Source organism: Podarcis gaigeae, assembly GCF_964106915.1.
Source record: "Podarcis gaigeae genome assembly, chromosome: Z".
NCBI classification, from domain to species: domain Eukaryota; kingdom Metazoa; phylum Chordata; class Lepidosauria; order Squamata; family Lacertidae; genus Podarcis; species Podarcis gaigeae.
This window is the reverse complement of record NC_139691.1, coordinates 39,268,866-39,289,420: the sequence shown is the minus strand read 5'-3', so window position 1 is coordinate 39,289,420 and position 20,555 is coordinate 39,268,866. Positions and strand designations below refer to the sequence as shown.

Below are 20,555 nucleotides of genomic sequence, written 5' to 3'. Positions count from 1 at the left end.
CATGGCAGTTCATAGGGGCAGGGGGCTTAATAATAAAATGCCCACAAGGCCATTTGAAGATGAGCTCCCCTATAAAACAGCTCATTATGGCAAATACACTTTTCATTCAAAAGATGGCTTAACTTTCTCTCAGGAGCTTAGGAGCCTGTCAGAAAAGTCAAGGGCAAAGAGTTTTTGCATTTCTCCAATGCCCCTGTGTGTCTTGTCTGGAAAAATGATTGTCTTATGTTGTATGCACGGTATTAATTTTGAATAACTATGCTACAAGCAACAGCAGCAGCAAGGAATGGGATCTGAAGGAAGCCTGGTCTGTTGTGAAGTCAGTTCCTGCAATAGCCATGCTGAGTGGTTGCATAATTCATTATTTTGGCTTGTGTTTGTCCACTGTGTGCTTAAGCTGTCACAGCAGACAAGTGGCTCCTTCAAAGCTGGCCAGGCAGTCTAGCTGATGCGTATCCACATTGCGGCTTCTTCTGATGCTGCCTTAGTGGCGTGAGCACTGCAGCAATGTGCATCCCTCACAGAGCAAAGCTGGAAATTTGTGTCTCTTTCCCCAGAAGTTGCTCTTGCATACGTCTGAAATAACCTAAAGGCGCGAATATGTCCTTCCCTGCTGATACAATGGAATGGCCAGACAGTCCATAATTTGCCAGATCAGCCCTAATTAAGAACATAAGAAGAGTTCCATCTAGTCCATTGCCTTGTTTCCCACAGTGGCCAATGGGAAGCCTTCAAGCATATCTTGAAGACAACAGCCTTCTCTTCCTGCTGTTGCTCCCTAGCAAGAGCCATTCAGTGGTATACTGCATTTAAACATGGAAGCGCCATCTAGGCATCATGATGAACAGCTATGTGTTTCCCTTTAAATCCCTGTTACAGTGGTACCTCGGGTTAAGTACTTAATTCGTTCCGGAGGTCTGTTCTTAACCTGAAGCACCACTTTAGCTAATGGGGCCTCCTGCTGCGGCTGCGCCGCTGGAGCCCGATTTCTGTTCTCAAACTGAAGCAAAGTTCTTAACCTGAAGCACTATTTCTGGGTTAGCGGAGTGTGTAACCTGAAGCGTGTGTAACCTGAAGCATATGTAACCCGAGGTACCACTGTACTTTGTTCAAAACCCACCTTTTGCATAAAGCACCCCCCATTTATTTTATTACCTTTTATTTATTTTATACCTTGCCTTTCTTCAGCCATGGAACCCAAGGCACTGCTTAATGTCAGCAATGGGGTGGCCTCACTTTCCTTCAGACCATTATCCCCAGCCAGCAGGGCCTCAAGGACAACGGGAGCTGTAGTCCAAAATCATCAGGAGGTCACCAGGTTGAGGAAGGCTGTGTTTGCACATTTATTAAGTGTATAGAGCACAGGCTAAACTGAGCCTGGACTCAGTTTCTGAAATGAAACTTCCCAGCTCCCACCTGCCACCCCCACCCCTGGCACTGTTCATAGCATTAAAAATGTAGGTTCATGTCTTCGTGCAAAGACCTGGCTATCTTGATTACCTTGGCAGAAAGCATTCATCCTTTTTTTATAAGCTATTTCAATTTGGGGACAGATCCTCTTCCCTAGTGAGTTCTCACCTCCTTTGACATCTTTTGAACAATTGTTTCAATATCAAATCTGTGTCAGAGTCATGCATAACCTCATTTTTACCCTATTTTTGAGACTTTGCCTCTTGGGGTCTGTTTCTACTATCAGTTGAAAGCACTGGACCATTTTGCCTATGGGTCTTCACTACATTGTGGGCCCTTGCCCAGACATTACTGGGTTGCATGTGTGTGTGCTTTAGGGGGGCTGGGGTGGATCAGAATGCCAGAACTTGACTTGGTGTCAAACACCTAAGATAGCAACTGAACGGGATGGTGTTCTCCCCCACCAAAACTAAGAAAGGAAAAAAGGCAATAGGCTGTATGCATTCTGCAAAAGTGCAGGGCGATAACAGGAGATAGCATTAACCACAGAACACAAACTTCCTGATTCTTTTTTTTTGTTTCTAGCCTTTGTGCTCCAAAGATTGGCTTGAAGATGTTTGAGCAATGACTGGGGGATTCCTAGATGCTAGAAGAGTGGGGGCAGGATAAGCTTTCCACACTTTCAAAACATATGGGCTCCTGTACTGATTATTATAGCTCTGTCTTGGGGGTCACTGAAGTACTGTATGTGAAGCAATGTAAGGAATCATGAGGGGTATAAATTACCTAAGAACTACTGAGATATAATATGTGCGAGGTGTTGGCTTGGGTGGCTTTTAAAGAGGATTAGACAAATTCATGGGAGATAAAGCTCTCGCTGGCCATAGACCACAATGGCTATGTTCTACCTACATAATTAGGAGGCAAGTGGGGAGAGAACTATTGTGCTCAGGTGCTGCTTCCAGAGTAAGAACAGCATGCGGGAATAGATGGGCTCCTATGACATGAGTGCAACAGCACCCTCCCATCTTGCAGTTTCTAAGAACTGGTATTCAGGTACACACTGCCTCCAATACTGCTGAAGGAGCATAGCAGTTGTAGCCATTAACCGCTGCTGGCTTTATCCTCCATGAGTGCATCTAATCCTCACTTAAAGCCATCCAGCCTTTGCCTCCATGGTGCCTGCCCTCCATAGGTTTTGGCTGAGGGTGATAGGAATTGGAGGTCGCCATGTTAGCAGAAAGGCTGTTCTATATAAATGCCTTTTGTTTTTATGCAAAGATGGGAGGGATACCTGGCTGTAATTCTCTCTTCTCTTTTCTGTGTGTTGTCTTTTCAGAGAGCAGACATTGCAGTTGCCCCGCTGACTATAACTTTGGTCCGAGAAGAAGTCATAGACTTTTCCAAGCCATTTATGAGCCTGGGCATTTCCATCATGATCAAGAAGCCCCAAAAGTCTAAACCGGGGGTCTTCTCCTTCCTGGATCCTTTGGCCTATGAAATTTGGATGTGTATAGTCTTTGCTTACATTGGAGTCAGCGTGGTTCTGTTCCTAGTCAGCAGATTCAGCCCTTACGAGTGGCATTTGGAGGACAACCAGGAAGAACCACGAGACCCTCAGAACCCTCCTGACCCTCCAAATGAGTTTGGAATATTTAACAGCCTTTGGTTTTCCCTGGGTGCCTTTATGCAGCAAGGATGCGATATTTCTCCAAGGTTTGTTTTTTTTCCACCCCATATCACACTCCCATCACCTTTTTGCATTTTATGGTCGTTGGCTGATGCCATGGTGCATATATGCTTCTTTCTCAAACATGCTTTCCAAATTTTTATTTTGACATTCCATCCAATGCTAAGCTTCCTCCATCAAGCCACAATTGCTTGCCGGCGTTCGCCCTTGAAAAGAAACGTTTGTGACGGGCATTGCTTTTCAATGCCTCTCATCCGTGCATCACTGCCAGAACTTATATACACCATGTTGAGACTGTAAAATGCATCGGGTTTTTACATCTTTCAGCAATACTTGGAGGGTTACCGTGTTTTTGCTGCATCTCTCATTTTACGGTCATCTGCTTGGTGCATATAACACTTTGATTTCTGCTTTGCAAAACAAGAGCCAATGCCTTTGCAAAGCTACACATGCAACAGCATTTTAAAAATAAAAATAGGAACCCTCTATGCTGCTCACCATTATTCACACTAGCTTTTTTAAGTTTTCGTCATGCCTTCATCTTCTTGTCTTTTTTTCCTCTCATCCATGACTTATGTTGTTATCTGATATTCATTCCTTCATACACATCCTCAAGAACTGTTATGTCTTGCCTCGTGTACATGTTGTTCTGAAAAACAAATTTGCTTGGATCTCCCAGTCTTTTAAACATAGGTCAGAGCCTTGACTGACAACGTTATGTTGGGACACGTCAGGGAAACTAGATAAATGCAGATTGAATGTAAGTTGGTGTGGAACAGCAAAACAAAACAAAAAATTCAAATAGCCAGCTTACATTAAAAAATGTATCATTTCCAATCTCTAGAAGTACAAGGGTTAAAGCTTTTGAAATAGTGCAAAGAGGAGGCCTCTTTGTGAGGCCTGCTCCTCACCACTCATTATGGCTACAGCCCCAATCCATACATTGTCTTTGTAACAAAGGCTACCATGTTTCAGATCCTCTTTTTCATTTAAAAAAGTAATAAATCTTATTTGTACTGTATTAGCTCTTGGTATGGCATATCTCAGCAATCCTACAGAAAGAGGCAATGCTTTTGAATTTTAAATACACTTTTAAAAAACCTTTTAGTAACAGTAACTGGAGATCTACCTTTGGGCACTCTCCACATTAGTGTGTCCTGTACCAAGAAAAGTACAGTAGTACCTCGGGTTATGAACTTAATTCATTTCAGAGGTCCGTTCTTAACTCAAAATCGTTCTTAACCTGAGGTGCACTTTCGCTAATGGGGTCGCCCGCCGCCGCCACTTGATTCCCGTTCTCATCCTGGAGCAAAGTTCTCAAACTGAGGTACTACTTCCGGGTTAGCAGAGTTTGTAACCCGAAGTGTTTGCAACCCAAAGCTTTTGTAACCTGAGTTACCACTGTACTCAGTTAACTGAAATTCTGCTCCCTCCTAGCAGAAGGCATCCCCCCCACCATGATTTCTGAACTTAAGGGGACAATCTCCTAAAAAAAAGCTTAACAAATTCGGCTGCTCCCCCTAACAAAAATCCTATTACTGGCTACTCCTATGATCCGAAAGATTTTCTGCTTGTCCGATGCTTTCTAGACACAGGTCTGAACAGTTTTTGGTTGCTCCCCTTGCCCCCACTTTCCCTAGGAAAACCCACTCTTTACTGCTGAATGGAGCAAACGTCAGTACCTGGAAAACCCAACAGATGTTTGCTTCTATTCAGCAGCAAAGAGCGGGATTCCCCTGGGGGAAGCAGTGGGACAGCAGAAGGGCTTACCCACACTAAGCTTTTGCCCAGCTCTTTCTAGGCACTGGCCCAAGCTTATAAGCTCCATATCCAAGTGCATATATATATATATATATATATATATATTGCCCGCAAACATAAATTCAGGTTTTCTGTGGGTTGCTGTTTGTTCCAATTGAGCTTTAAAAAGCAGGTTTTCACAGGGAAAGCTCCTGAGCAAAAAAAAAAGGGGGGGGAATCATAAACAGAGCCTTAAAGCCTGGAATGAGCAGGGGAAAGGCAAGTGTGGATGAGCCCTAAGTCTGAATGAGCCCTTATTCCACTGTGCAAACACGAAAGCTTTTTAACAGAAGCGTGTTGCAATGTATTGATGAAATCTGAGAAGGGAGCATGGACATAGCCAGGATTTGCGGGGTGGGGGTGGGCAGGCCTTCTGGAGGGGGCAGAACCTCAGTTAGCTCTGTATTTTTATTGTTTGGGAAGGCAGCTGCCACTCCCCCCCCCCTTGGCTATACCCATGGAAGTGAGATAGATATATGTTGTTTCTCTGATGAAATTGCCCCCCGCTCTATTGAAAGCTACTTTCTATCAGGCCAGGCCATGTAGACCACAGTTGTCTACTCTCAGTGGTAGCCAGAGGAGGATGCTCAATTAGGGCAAATGGGGCACTGTCCCACCAATTTCAGTCTTCTTTCAGCAATCTCCACTGTCTGCCTTCTTATTTGCAACTATTCCAGAGAAATAGCACTGCCCATCAACTTCTCCACCATAAGTCTTGCCCTTCTGGATTTAACAAATAGGATTATGGAAGCAAAAGGAGAATTACGGTAGTTGGTTCTGCCTGCCATTTGATATGACTCTGCCTATCATTAGCTCTGGCTCCACCTACTGGTGGCCTCCCTACCTTCCCCCCTCCCAGTCCCATTGAGTACCATCCACCAGTAGCTCTCCAGAATCCCATCACCTGGTGCCTGAACCATCCAGCTGAAGATGCCTGGGATTCATGTAGAGCAGGGGTCAGCAAACTTTTTCAGCAGGCGGCCAGTCCACTGTCCCTCAGACCTTGTGGGGGGCTGGACTATATTTTGGGGATAAAAATAAATGAATTCCCATGCCCCACAAATAACCCAGAGATGCATTTAAAGTGAAAGCACACATTCAGGCCCCACAAATAACCCAGAGATGCATTTTGAATAAAAGGACACGTTCTACTCATGTAAAAACACACTGATTCCCAGACCATCCGTGGGCCAGATTTAGAAGGCGATTGGGTCGGATCTGGCCCCTGGCCCTTAGTTTGCCTACCCATGATGTAGAGACCTGCATGCAGATGGTGGAGCAGAGTTGCCATGAGTCCTACTGTTTGAAGTGCTTCTCCTTTTCCCATGTCTAGAAAGTATGGCTCCGAGTGGCTTTCCACTTGCGCTGGGCTCTCTAGACATGGGTCTGAGTGGTTTTGCCTTTGCCCTGCTGCTGCTTCCCCCTGGAAAACCCACTCTTTAGCACCAAATTGGAACAAATGGCAATATGCAGAAACCCCAGTTGCTATTTGTTCTGATTCAACAGTAAACCATGGGTTTCTCCAGGGGAACAAGATGGGGATGAACCCCAGATAGGGTTTAAAGGTAAAGAGCCATTAGAAGGGAGATCTAGGACCTTGTAGCTACACATCAACAGTTAGCACCTAGAGAGCAGGTTCAACATGCAAACAAGTCACCTGTTCACCGTCTTTCCCAGTATGGGAAGTTACATGATATTTCATATGCAATGCTGTATCCTATTTTCTCTCCCTTTTTGGCCATACCTATGTGGCTACCCTAGCACATGTGCTGTCAGACAATGCTTTTCTCCTGGGGGTATTCAAGGGTATGCAGTACCAGCACCTCTTTTTTAAAAAAAGAAAGAAAAGAAAAGCACTAGTTCAAAGTGTGGCTCTTACTGTAACGACTTCATGGTGAGTACCAGCACCATTTTTCCAGAAGAAAAGCACTGCTGTCAGCGTGTAATGATCTCTCCTTTTCATTGCTATTAGTTGCAGAGGGGGAGTCAGGTGCCCTCTTGTACCTATTTCCCCATCTTCAAGGACTAACGATAGCTTCAGGGATGGGGGTTTTTAGGAGACCGATATAATATTTGCAAGAACGAAAGATCAAGACTGTGGATCTAGATGACAAAGAGTTCTGATGAAATTAAATGGGACTGGACCAGAATTCACACAAAGTCGTGACTGCATGTTTGTTATAGTCACATTAAGATCCAAACCTTATGATCTGTCCAGCTGTTCATGTGCAATGCCTCTATAAGGATTTGTTGATGGCCAAACAAATTTCTGTCACAATACCCTTCTGTATATGAGTAGCTTATAGCCTCCTTCATGTGCCCGTGTGCTTTGTAGTTTAATCCTGAAACCTGTAATGAGACCCTGCCTCTCTGCTTGCTGTTAAGATAGTGTGTAGTGATAGCATTTAAATTGCTGTTGACCATGTGTTCACCCATTAAAGGACCGGGAAAATAAGCATGAGGCATCACATGGAAAGCTGCAGGCTTTATGATTATTTCCACTAGACCTGTTTTTCAGCTGTAAATAGAATCCCATAGGATTTCTATTAGGCTCTTTAGATGACTCTTAACATGTTCAGCAATCTCTGTTTTGCATAATGAATGGGACATTTTCTCTCCTTATCAGCGTCCCAATTTTGGATGCTTCAAGAAGGCCTATGAAAGATCAAAGTCGCTGTCATATACATATCAGTCTATGAGTAGCTAATGTTATTAAAGTTCCCAACTCACTCTTGGCTGCTCCCCATGCCTGGATATTAGTGGGTGGCCCCAATTCAAGAAAGACCAACATTTTGTCAGTAATTAGCACTGTGTTGTGGCCAAACCACACAACGAAACATCAGAAGATTTACCCACAATTCAATACAAGTAATTAATATTTTATTTGTGCAGAAGAACATTTCTGCCTCTGCCTTTCAGCTCAGAGGGGTCCCCAAGGCAGTTCATAATAATAAAATATAAATAAATGTACAATATGACAATAAAAATTGTAGACACATTTTTTAAAATAACAAATGCCAGAGAGCATTAAAGGAGAAGTGAATGAAACAGAATATGTAGTGGGATTTAAAACAGATAGTAAACCAACTTGTAGTAATAAGGGCGGGGGGGGGGAGAGACTTGTCTGCCTGTCCAAAAGCAATAAGAAAGGGGACAGCCCAGGCCTCTCCAAGGAAGCAATTCCACAGTCTGGGTGCTGCAACTGAGAAGGCCCTGTCCTATATCAGAAAACAAACCAGAGTGCTTTCTTAGCATTACATGTAAACCAGTGCTAATGGTTTGTTTCTCTCTATACATACCACAGGAGTGCTCCATATTATATTCTTCTTGTGGTTTGAAGAAGAGAAACAATGAGCATCAGTTAGCACATAATGGCTTGTTTCAGTATGGCATAGCAAAGGGAGGCAGGTTGGCATGATTTGAGTAGCATGCATGCACCAGCATGCTTGCTCATTCCTGGTAAGCCATAGTTTTTAAACATTGGTTCACCATTATGTGCAAACCAGACCAATGATTCTTATTGCTAAAGAGACAATCCACTTTTGAAGCAGAACAGAGGCATGTTTCTTCAGCAGTGGGAACTGCTCAGGGGTGGAGGACAATGAGCCAAACCTCTGCTGCACATACTTCCCACCCACCCACCCAACCACAATTGCATACCTTTCCTGTGGATCCCAGCCACTGCTCTGCAAATGTGAAGAAGCTGAACAAGGTTTTCATTTGTTCAGAAGATACTGAGCCTATAGTCCGTTTTTTAATATCACTAGTTAAAGGAGTTTAGGTCGTCCGGTGTGAGTTTTGTTGGAGTACATTTATGGAATGAATACATGCAGAGCTGTTAGACAGACGAGAATTCTGGGAGAGACTTCACTGTTGGACTTCCTGACCTAGACTCTTTCAAGCTGCCTTTGTGTGAAACAGCCAGAACACATAATGCCTAGTTAGACCTATAATAGGTGAGTATTTGGTGTGGAAATTCCTGAGGGTATGCCCTTACTTAATTTTAGATTTTTAGCTGGAATGAGCTACTCACTGCATTGGATTCTTCATGAGAATTAGCATTTGTCCAGGAAATTGAGTTCTGTTAGATGATAATGATTATCATTCATTCATTCATTCATTCATTCATTCATTTTCCTCCCTGTGGAACACCCTCCCACCAGATGTCAAAGAGAACAACAACTACCAGACTTTTAGAAGACATCTGAAGGCAGCCCTGTGTAGGGAAGCTTTTAATGTTTGATGCATCACAGTATTTTAATATTTTTTTGGAAGCCGCCCAGAGTGGCTGAGGAAGCCCAGCCAGATGGGCAGGGTATAAATAAATTATTATTATTATTATTATTATTATTATTATTATTATTATTACTACTACTACTACTACTACTACTATATTCCACCCTTCCTCCCAAAGGAGCACAGGACAGCAAACATATCAATAATAATAAAAATGTAAAATAGTATAAAACAGTCTAAAAACAGATAAAATAATGCCACATTTCTGTGGGATGCTTCACACAGTACGTTTTTAGGTGCACATCTAGGATTTTCTCACTGGGCACCTAAAACGTAGAACATCAGTGTGATGAATGCATGCATCCTTCTCAAGGAACACAATTCTATGCAACTGATTATTCAAAGCCCCAGATTTTGGAGGACCCTTGGACTAAACTCGCTCCATGGAGTGCCTTCCCTCAATGAGCCTACCTCCTTGTTGCAGCAGCTCTAGGGGAATCTTGTCCAGCAGCCTCCTGCCTGGATGTGGGCTCTTGCCAGATGTCTGACTATTGATGCCAGCCCGGGTTGTACACCCAAGGCTTTCTCCTGTTCACTATGTGAAATGGCCTTAAGACCCATTCAGCTGTTCCTCTTTCCCATGCAATGATGTGGGAAGTAGGAACGTACATGGATACAACATCCCACAAAGGGTCTTGCCTGGCCATGAGGGAGCTAAACCAGATTATGTCCATCTGTTTCACTGGAAGTACTTACCCAACCAGCAAAACAATTTCCAACTTGTTTTGGGCAGCAGGCTAAATGAGTTGACTACTTTCTCTCTGGATTGCATTCATGTCAAAGGTCTGATGTTCACTGCTCTAAAATAATAATAATAATAATAATATAATTCTTCAAAGCATTGTATAAGTCTGCTTGCTTCAAACTATCCAGTTTCAATTTGTTTTGCCAGGACATAAGCATGGACTCAAGCATCCCCATGCAACACCTGTGTTTCCCAAGTGATTATGTTCTAATTGTGGCATATTTCCTGGGTTAGTGTCAATTAATTCACATAGGTGTGTGTCCCAGCCTCAAGGTGACATGGCAATGAAGCAGTTGTAAGAGAGAAGCAAGTTGGGAGATCTTGTCATAGATCTCCCACCTCATATCTGCCCTGACGATGTAATTATATGCCCTTTCCTGCTAGCAACACATCACATTGTCCAAGGAATGAGGTCCTCCTACTTACACAGATGGTCCTTATCAGGAGATCCTGATTGTGGCAGGTCCAGGGGACTCTTGTCAATCAGCCTCCTGCTTGGGTGTGGGCCCTTGACAAATGCCTGGCTATGTCAACTGCCGATGCCTGTACACCAAGGTTTGCTTCTTTTTTCTATGCTGTTACCTCCCTTTCCAGAGTTCATGTAGGTGATGGATGCACATTATGTTCAGTGAAAGAAAATATTTTTAAGGCCCCACCAGGTTCCAAGGCACTCCATAGTGCTGTCACTGCAGTAAGTGCCATGGATCTATGGAACCACTTTAAGGTAAAAGGTAAAAGGACCCCTGACCATTAGGTCCAGTCGTGACCAACTCTGGGGTTGTGGCGTTCATCTCGCTTTATTTGCTGAGGGAGCTGGCGTACAGCTTCCAGATTATGTGGCCAGCATGACTAAGCCACTTCTGGCGAACCAGGGCAGTGCACGGAAGCGCCGTTTACCTTCCCGCTGGAGGGGTACCTATTTATCTACTTGCACTTTGACGTGCTTTCAAACAGCTAGGTTGGCAGAAGCAGAGACCGAGCAACGGGAGCTCACCCCGTTGCGGGGATTCGAACAACCAACCTTCTGATCAGCAAGTCCTAGGCTCTGTGGTTTAACCCACAGCGCCACACAAAGACTTAGTAAGGTCTTCTAATTTATATTTAGACACACACAAACACACACACAAACACATACACACACCATCTGCTTTTGAAAGTTCCATTGCCGACCAAATAATAATAACAATAATAATCCAGTTTGTCCTGTGGCATAAGGGGTTGCTCCTGGAGGACCAAACTAGATGCTTTGGTTAAAGATGCAGCAAAAGATGAAACTATGTATCTTTGGCTGTGTTCATACCACATGTTTAAAGTTTATTTAAAGGCACATGGGGGTCACACCCATACTACACATTTAAAGAAGTGTTGTACCCCTTTAAGCAATCCTGGCTTCCCTCCAAGAGGCATGAGAATTCATCCTTCACAGTTCCTAGAATCCTTAACAAACTACAGTCCCTAGGATTCAATGGGGAAAGTCTCATGTGTATTGAATTTGCTTTGATTGCATAGCATGGGCTGCTGGAGAGATGCCTTCTGCACAGCACAGTTCTGCACCTCTCGCATGTAAAGCGCAGGGCTTCCCCCTAGGAGAATCCTTAGAACTTTAGTTTACCCCTACAATTCCCAGCCCCCTTAGAAACTACAGTTCCCAGGATCCATTGGGGGAACTGTGAATTGAATTACTATTCATTGCAGGTGTGTGGGGTGGAGGATCCCTACTGGGAAGGCAGCACTTGGGAAGGGGAGACAGTTCTCTCCACTTGTCTCTTCAGATAGGATCCATTCAGCATTCAGTGAGTTCTGTTTCTATGTATTGTTTTGCTTCTAGTTTTTTATGGTTTTAAATTTATTTATTTATTCTCAGTTATTGGAATGGGAGTGCTGCAACTCTCAGGTCCTGTTTGCAGGCCTCCAAGGGTCCAGAATCCTCCTAAGGGAAGACTGCAAACAGAACCTGAGAGCAGCAGCAAATGATGGGTGCAAATGCTTTAGAACATGAGAAGAGCCTGCTGGATTGGGCTAATGGTCCATCTAGTCTAGCATCTGTCTTTCACAGTGGCCAACCAGATGCCAATAGAAGGTCTGTAAGTAGGACCTGGGCAAAACATTCCTCACCCCCTGCAGTTCCCAACAACTGGCTTTCAGAAGCATAGTGATTCCAACAAGAGGTGGTAGAACATAGCCAACTCAGCAGCTAGAAACTGATAGTCTGACCCTGAAGGAATTTTCCTAATCCTTTTAGAAAGTTGGTAGATAATTTAAAATGCTTAACGAACATAAACAAGCAAATAGGAATCTCAGTGGGATGGAAAATCTCCATGGCTACCAATATGAGAAAACCAAAGACAGCCAGCATTTTCCCCTCGCACCTAAAAATCTCTTTACACAGCACTTTAGATCCCTGCCTGCATCTCTAGATCTTTGTCCTTTCAAAAAAAAAAAAAACCAACTACAGGAATACTTTGTGGTCATCAAGAATCATGCCAACTGACTTCAACAGAAGTAAGTGGGATTAAAAGTGCTCCAGATTAGAGTGCCTAATGAGAATTTGTCTAAGACAGAGAGATGCATAATTTGTAGTCAAGAGTATAGTTAAACATTCACGTTGTTCCCATTAAAGACTGAGCAAATGTTCTGTAAATATAATGTAACTGTTGCATAAAAATGCATCTGTTTTGTCCTTGTTGTTAACATGCTATTATTTTAACATGCATCCACTCAAATTTTCCTCTCAAGGTATGCTATTTACTTTGATTTCATGATAACAGCTAAAGTTCATTTGTTGAGGAAGGCGCTCTTAACTGCAATTGATTTTGTGCTTATTTTCATGTATCTGACCACTCTGTGTACTTTGCATAAATACTATTGAGAGGACAAGTGCAATTTAGAAGGAGAGGGGAAACCACTGACTTTTATAATCCTAAAGTTTGTTTTTGGGGCCAGGGATTTGGGGTTCAGAAGAATATTGGTACTCCTTGCAGATGGTATCATTATAGTGTGATAGCTCAGTTGGTTAGAGCATGGTGCTGCCAAGGTTGCAGATTTGATCTGCATATTCTGGCATTGCAGGGAGTTGGACTAGATGATCCTCGGGGTCCACTCCAACTCAATGTGTCTATGTTCTGTGTCATTAATTTGAAATCTGTTGTGCATGCAGTTCATTTTGTGCTAAACTCACACACAAATTAAAGTTGCAGAGATAATGGGTTTCATCTAATTTCTACTTAGAGTAGACCCATTAAAACTAAGGAACCTAAATTAGTCATGCCTATTAGCTTCAATTGGTCTACTCTGAGTCAGACTAGCATTGAATACAGCCCAATATACTTGAGAGCCCATGAGTATCCTACTGGGGAAAGCTCTGAGCTTTATAGTCTTCTCAAAGACCAAGAGAATACAACGCCAATATAATTTGGACAAGTCATTACTGTAGGTCACACATTGGGTTTGATATTCTATTCTGGCCTATTCTGATGACAGGTTTTCCATCCATCTACCAGGGTGGAAGTCCAGTTAAGTTGATTCACCCTTGGAGACTTATGGGCCCAATTGGTTTCCAGAGTGCTCTCTTCTGTCCCTGTTACCAATAGCTCTTGGGTGGGTGGTTGCTGTGGAGAAGGGGCAGCTATAAGGGGTATCCACTCTTGTGGTTTAATCAAATTTAAGTAAGTCTCTCCCTGGTTTACTGGGCTGGGGTCTGCACCAAACAATGATAACTAGAACACTGAGGGAGGGAAAGTCTCACAACATGAAGCGTTTAAGAAAGTAAAGCTCACATGCTGAATTAATGAGTGACTATGAAGAGGGACACAGGTGGTGCTGTGGGTTAAACTACAGAGCCTAGGACTTGCCAATCAGAAGGCCAGCGGTTCAAATCCCCGCGATGGGGTGAGCTCCTATTGCTTGGTCCCTGCTCCTGCCAACCTAGCAGTTCGAAAACATGTCAAAGTGCAAGTATATAAATAGGTACCACTCCGGCGGGAAGGTAAACGGCGTTTCCGTGCGCTGCTCTGGTTCGCCAGAAGCGGCTTAGTCATGCTGGCCACATGACCCAGAAGCTGTACGCCAACTCCCTCGACCAGTAAAGCAAGATGAGCGCCGCAACCCCAGAGTCAGTCATGACTGGACCTAATGGTCAGGGGTCCCTTTATCTTTATGAAGTGGGGCCATGCACATCACCCATATGTTGATGCAAACATCAGTAAAGGGGGAATCACTGGTTGAACAGGGTTCCATATTGTGTAGAATCCTTCATGAGTCCAGCTGTACACAGTGAAGGATATTCCTTTTCAGCCACCTGTGTCAAAGCACACACATTTCGCATGACTTCAGGGATGGGTCTAGCCAGCACAGTTCCAACCCCTGAATACTTGTTGATTTGATGCATGAGTATTACTTCCTGAATTGTGTGTTAACCATACACTAGTGGCTGATGCAAATAAGGTTTTTTTTTCCTTCAGCACCCGGTGAACTAATGCAAAATCATATCTCTAGATTTCTGGTGATGAAAAAGTTTTCTTACAATGACTTGGCTTATTATAAATTCCTTCTGCATTTTTATAAATTTGCTAGGGAGAATGAAGTGACTAAATATTTGCAGTCCTCTTCCGGGACAATGCTGGCTAAAATGGAAATCTGCCAGAGACTCAATTGCTAAAGCGGAATATGCATGCTTTGGAACATTGGGTTTTAGACATGCAAATTCCAATTAACATAAAATACACCAGAACATCTCCTCATGTCTCTATGTGTTAGACTTAGATACTCAAAGTCCCAGTAGGATCTGATCAAGAAAGCTTGCTGATACATATTTTTTCCAAAAAAAATACATATTTCCATTCACTGAATATTTTACATTTATGTTTGCTTAATATGGCAATATAGAACAGTTATTTCATTTCTAAAATTGCACAAGTGCTCCTGTTAAGCAGAATAAAATGACCAAAAGAAATAGTAATTGGGGAAGGTCCATAGTGAGTCACATTTTGAAACGTTTTCTTCAAAAAAGAACTAAAAGAAATCGAAATAGGAAACTGCCTTACACCAAATCAGACCATTGGCCCATTTATCATAGTATTGTCTACCCTGACTGGGGTGGCTGTCTAGGGTTTCCCAGAAATGCCAGAGGTTGAACCTGAGACCTTCCGCATGCAATGCAGATGCTCTGCCACGGATGCTCAGTGTTCCCTCCTCCCCACCAGTGATGTAAAGGTAAAGGGACCCCTGACCATTAGGTCCAGTCGTGACTGACTCTGGGGTTGCGGCGCTCATCTCGCTTTATTGGCCGAGGGAGCCGGCGTACAGCTTCCGGGTCATGTGGCCAGCATGACTAAGCCACTTCTGGCGAACCAGAGCAGCGCACAGAAATGGCGTTTACCTTCCCGCCGGAGCGGTACCTATTTATCTACTTGCACTTTGATGTGCTTTCGAAGTGCTAGGTTGGCAGGAGCAGGGACTGAGCAACGGGAGCTCACCCCATCACAGGGATTCGAACCGCCGACCTTCTGATTGGCAAGTCCTAGGCTCTGTGGTTTAACCCACAGCACCACCAGTGATGTAGTAGTGGTTAATTTTGAGGTAGGAGTTCATCACAACAGCCCCTATATCGCACCCCTCTTCCCATAAATGCAAGTCCAAAATTATAACATAGCACCCAACAAGATCCAATAATACCCATATAAGTAAGATCAACATGGCTACAATCTTCTGCACAGTTTCTTGGGAGAAGGTTCAGTGGGCTTACTTCTTACAGCATTGGTTCAACCCATAAAACACATTGAGCTTTAACTAAATATATTCAGCCAGCTGAAATACAACCATTAGCTTTTATTTAGAATTGCATTTCATATTGCCAATGAGTGTTACAATTTAAACTGCTGGACTGAAGGAGGAACCCCATCAAAGAAAACAAGTGCCTAGCCTCTGTTTAGTTCTTTTCATCATTCTCTGACATCCGCTTTGCTAATATGTTCTTACAGACAAACTTGAAATCCTCATTCACTTGTCAAAGCAAGGAGTGTCAGTGATTCTGATGGTTTGATGAATGTCATTGCCACTAATGCCCAGGTGCTGCACTTCCCTGCATCCACCCCATACTGCACCACTGTTCCCTCTCCAGTTTTTCCCCCATTTTGACAGATATTATTATTATTATTATTATTATTATTATTATTATTATTATTATTATTATTATCTGCCCATCTGACTGGGTGTCCCCCTGGCACTCTGACCGGCCCCCAACAAAATATTTAAAACACAATAAAACACCAACCTTTAAAAACCTCCCTGAACAGGGCTGCCTCCAGGTGTCTTCTAAAAGTCAGATAGTTGTTTATCTGTTTGACATCTGATGAGAGGCCATTCTACAGGGCAGGTGCCACTACCAAGAAGGCCCTCTGCCTGGTTCCCTGTAGCTTCACGTCTCACAGTGAGGGAACCAGCAGAAGACCTTTGGAGCAATACCTCAGTCTCTGGGCTGAGTGATGGGTGGAGACACCCTTTCAGGTATACTGGGCCGAGGCTGTTTAGGGCTTTAACCAACTCTTTGAATTGTGCTTGCAAATGTACTGGGATATGGCTACTATATCCTTTTTGATCCTTCCCTCCCAAAAAAAATATTTAAAGCATGACCATCAACCTTTTCAGATACCATACATAAACAATTGATGCTGCCACATACTGTGTCAAACATTGATGCATTTAGCCTATTATTGTTTTCTCCAGTCGGCAGGGCTTGGCAGATGCCATGTCTTACAGTCAGTGTGGGTGATATTAAGCTAGACTGAGCCATTGTCTGACTTGGCAAAAGGCAGGTTCCTATGTTTCTACCAACATACATACAATGCATGGAGGGAAGGAGGCCGCCCATTTCCAACAGGGCCTGCCCCCTCATAGGTCTTTGTAAAACCTACACATGCACAAGTGGAACAAGCAATTTGTACACTAAAAATATGCAAGGAACAGATCGTGCAGGCAGAGCCTACACACATGCAGTTTTTTTATATATACGGTAAACGTAGGCATTGTCCAGACAGCCTGATCAACCTAGCTAGCAAGTAAAGCTCCAGAATTAGAAACAGCGTTGATGTCAGAGGTGGCGAAAGTAGGGAGGCTGAGGGAAGTCAAGGAAGAAAGAACTCTGTGGGTAGGAAGGGAGCTGAGAGTTAAAGAGGAGGAGGAGGAGGATATGAGTCTTCCTTTCTGTTGACATTCTCAGGGAAGGACTGTTGGCAGCAAGTTCATTTTGACTCTGATGTATGTGAATGTTGCGTATATTGGGGATATTGTGGAGGTGGGGTGGGGGTGAGAGAGAGAGAGAATGGCCATTTACATTCAACAAGTGTAAGGCAAATAGTTGAGGTGTGCACCCTGAGTGTTTCATATGTGACTTTCAACAAATGTGCAGTCTGCATACCTGTGTGTATGCAGTAGCTGAGTTGTGCAAATCTAGTAAGCTTGTTCACACAGACGTATGTACAGATGTAGAGGCAACTTGTACATGTGCTCAGTGTAGCGCATGAATAACGAGAGAGAGAGAGAGAGAGAGAGAGAGAGAGAGAGAGAGAGAGAGATGGAGTGGAAGAGGTATTTACACACACACACACACACACACACACACACACACACACACATGCACACATACAAAGCCATACTTTCATTAGAGTACAATGCATGCTAACAACACACACATGTTCTATAGTTACAATGAATGGAAACAAGGGCAAACAGAGGGTGGATGGGGTGCTCCACCATAGCATGGGGGGCATATTTTGGAATCAGTTCTCACCTCTCTAACCCTAACCCTAACTCTCACTCTCTCATGATTGGGTGCCTAGATTGGCCTATAGACTTGCTGGAGTAGAGCACTTCAGTCAGGTGAGTTGAATTAGCGGACACAGCACATGAGTTGTTAATTTGGCTAGAGATACAATGTGGAAAGATGCTCAGGTGTTCCACCCTTGCATTGATTAAAGACAGCCAGAGCTCAGCCCAGAAGAGGATAGTAGCCATGGTGAGATCTATTTCTCTCTTGCCTCTACCCACTCCGTGAATGGATTGTCAGCCCAGTAGGTGCAGCATAAAAGGGGTTTTGGCACTGGTGGTTTTCATGCCATGATTATTGATGATGTTGGGGCCTCTTTTAATGCCAATATGGGTGCCTAGCTCTCTCTCTCTCTCTCTCTCTCTCTCTCTCTCTCTCTCTCTCACACACACACACACACACACACACACACATCTTCTCTTCTCAAAGAAGATCAAAGACTTGTTTTTATAACCGATATAACCTCATCTCCTCTTTCTTAGATCTCTCTCAGGGCGAATTGTTGGCGGCGTCTGGTGGTTCTTCACCCTCATCATTATCTCTTCCTACACTGCCAACCTTGCTGCCTTCCTTACGGTGGAAAGGATGGTGTCTCCCATAGAAAGTGCTGAAGACTTGGCTAAGCAGACTGAAATAGCCTATGGAACTCTGGATTCAGGTTCAACCAAAGAATTTTTTAGAGTAAGTTTCCTGGTTTTTCTTACAATGGCTAAACTATTTCATTATTATTATTATTATTAGTAGTAGTAGTAGTAGTAGTAGTAGTATTTAAAAAAAAGAAGAAGCACAATCACCCTTTATTCTCTCAGCATGTTTGTGTATGTGGAGAAGGATTGCAGCTACTGGAGCTGCTCCATCTTCAGCCTAACACATAAATGTAATCTATGCGCACAAAACCTAGATGCATGTAGGCACTGTGTGTGCAATTAAAAGCTCTGCAAAAGTTTCGTGGAGAGAGGCTATGGATGTAAGGGTCCTAGCTCAATAGCAGAGCAGCTCAGTCAGTAAGCGACTCCTAATCTCAGGGTCTTGGGCTCAAAACCTACATTGGGCAAAAATGTTCCTGAACTTCAGGGGGTTGGACTAAATGGCTCTCCAACTCTATGATTCCATGAGTCTATGATTGTACATACCTTCCTTGAAGAAGGTCCCAGGCTCAAATTTGGCAATCCCAGTAAAGACGAAAAGACTCCTAACTGAAACTCTGGAAAGCAGCTGCCAGTCAGAACAGACAACATAGGTAGAAATTGTGCTGACCTCCAGACAATGCTGGGCTCAAATCAGTGTCATTTCGCATGGCCAGTTGTCAAGGATGAGCGGAGTTGTAGATGGACCATACCACTTGGTACAAGGCAGCTTCCTATGTTCCTGTAGCTGTGTAAGCCCTGTTCAGGGTGGAGGGAAGATCCAGCAGGTACATTTCTCCTCCCCTTTTGATGTAATTATTTATATGCTGATAAGTCTCAAAAGAATATTTGTATATGTAAGTACGCTTAACATTCCAGTACCAGGCCTGTTATGGTACACTGTAATTTTGTTTTAGAGGGAGCCTTTTCATAATTAAGTGACCTCATTAATGGATTGACTTTCTGGCTCATTTCACTCCTTCCTGTTCATGTGGATAGGCAACAAACCATGTTCCCTGGCATAGCATTAGTCTGAACCAGAGACCATGGTTTATTTTGCTCTCAACAATATGCATGGTTTGTTCTTGGCTTACTGACTATGGTTTGCTGGAGCAAAGCAAAACAAGAACACTGATTTGAACATAGCACAAAGCCAGAGATTGTAGTTCATTAGTTGGCAGTATAAGCAGAAAGGATTGAACCAACCCTCTTAGGCCCCATCTGCACTATACATTTAAGGCAGTATCAAATTGCCTTTGGCTTTCCACAAAAAATCCCAGTAACTGTAATTTGTAAAAAGTGCTCAGAATTGTTGGGAGGCTATTCTCCTCAGAGAGCTACCCCCAATTAACTGCAGCTTGTCATGTTGTCTAAACATAACAAGCTGTGGAGAGCCGCAATTATGGCTTGTTTGAAACAAGCCACTTGAGAGACATGGCAGCTGGATTGTTTTGGCAAACCATAGTTCAGATTAACCACAATTTAGGGCTTGGACACAACACTAAACTGTGGTTAATCAAAGCTAAAAGGAAATGCTTGCAGTCAATGCACAGTTGCACGAGAAGGGAAGATGGGTATATGAGCTCATATCTCATTAATATTGCATTATACCAGGCAAAATGGTGTTCTCCATATGTTGTCAGACTCCAACTCCCATCAGCCCCAGCCAGCATAACTAATGCTTAGGTATGATGAGAGTTGAAGTCCAACAAAATCTGGAGGATACTGCATTAAACCATAGTTCACTGTAATGCCCATTTATTGTGAACATTACAATAAACTATGGTTTAATGCAAGGGTGTCATCCATGTGTTATTGGACTACAGCTGCAGTGAGTGACTAGCAGAAAACCTTCCCCCACCATCTCTCCAGTTCTTCCTGCATCCTGGATATAGGAGTCTGTGCAACAAAGTCTCGCCGCAAACACTCAAGGATACTTATTTAATGCTTTTGGCAACTGTCTATTTTCATCTGCTATCTCCTTCTCCAGAGAGTTGCATGCTATGGCCCTTCCGTTGTCTTCAAACTGTGATTCAAGGGATAGGTGTTTTTTTGTGTGTGTGTGCGTTTATAAAAGATCAATTGCTGGCAGAGAGGAAAAGATGCATGCACCCCCTCTTCTGTTATCTAAAATGAAAGGCAAATGTTGTTACAAGGTGTAAAAAA

The 20,555-nt window shown here is 43.4% G+C and overlaps 1 protein-coding gene across 3 annotated transcripts in view; it reads left to right on the top strand.

Annotated features, from left to right (window-relative positions):
• The window catches only part of LOC310836915 (glutamate receptor 3), a 210,259-nt gene that overhangs the window by 129,103 nt on the left and 60,601 nt on the right, over positions 1–20,555 (top strand). For all 3 annotated transcript variants that reach the window (XM_083722848.1, XM_083722847.1, XM_083722846.1), the window contains 2 exons: positions 2,750–3,126; positions 18,246–18,444. In XM_083722848.1, the coding sequence (XP_083578974.1) occupies positions 2,750–3,126; positions 18,246–18,444 (576 nt within the window). The remainder of the gene's footprint in view (positions 1–2,749; positions 3,127–18,245; positions 18,445–20,555) is intronic.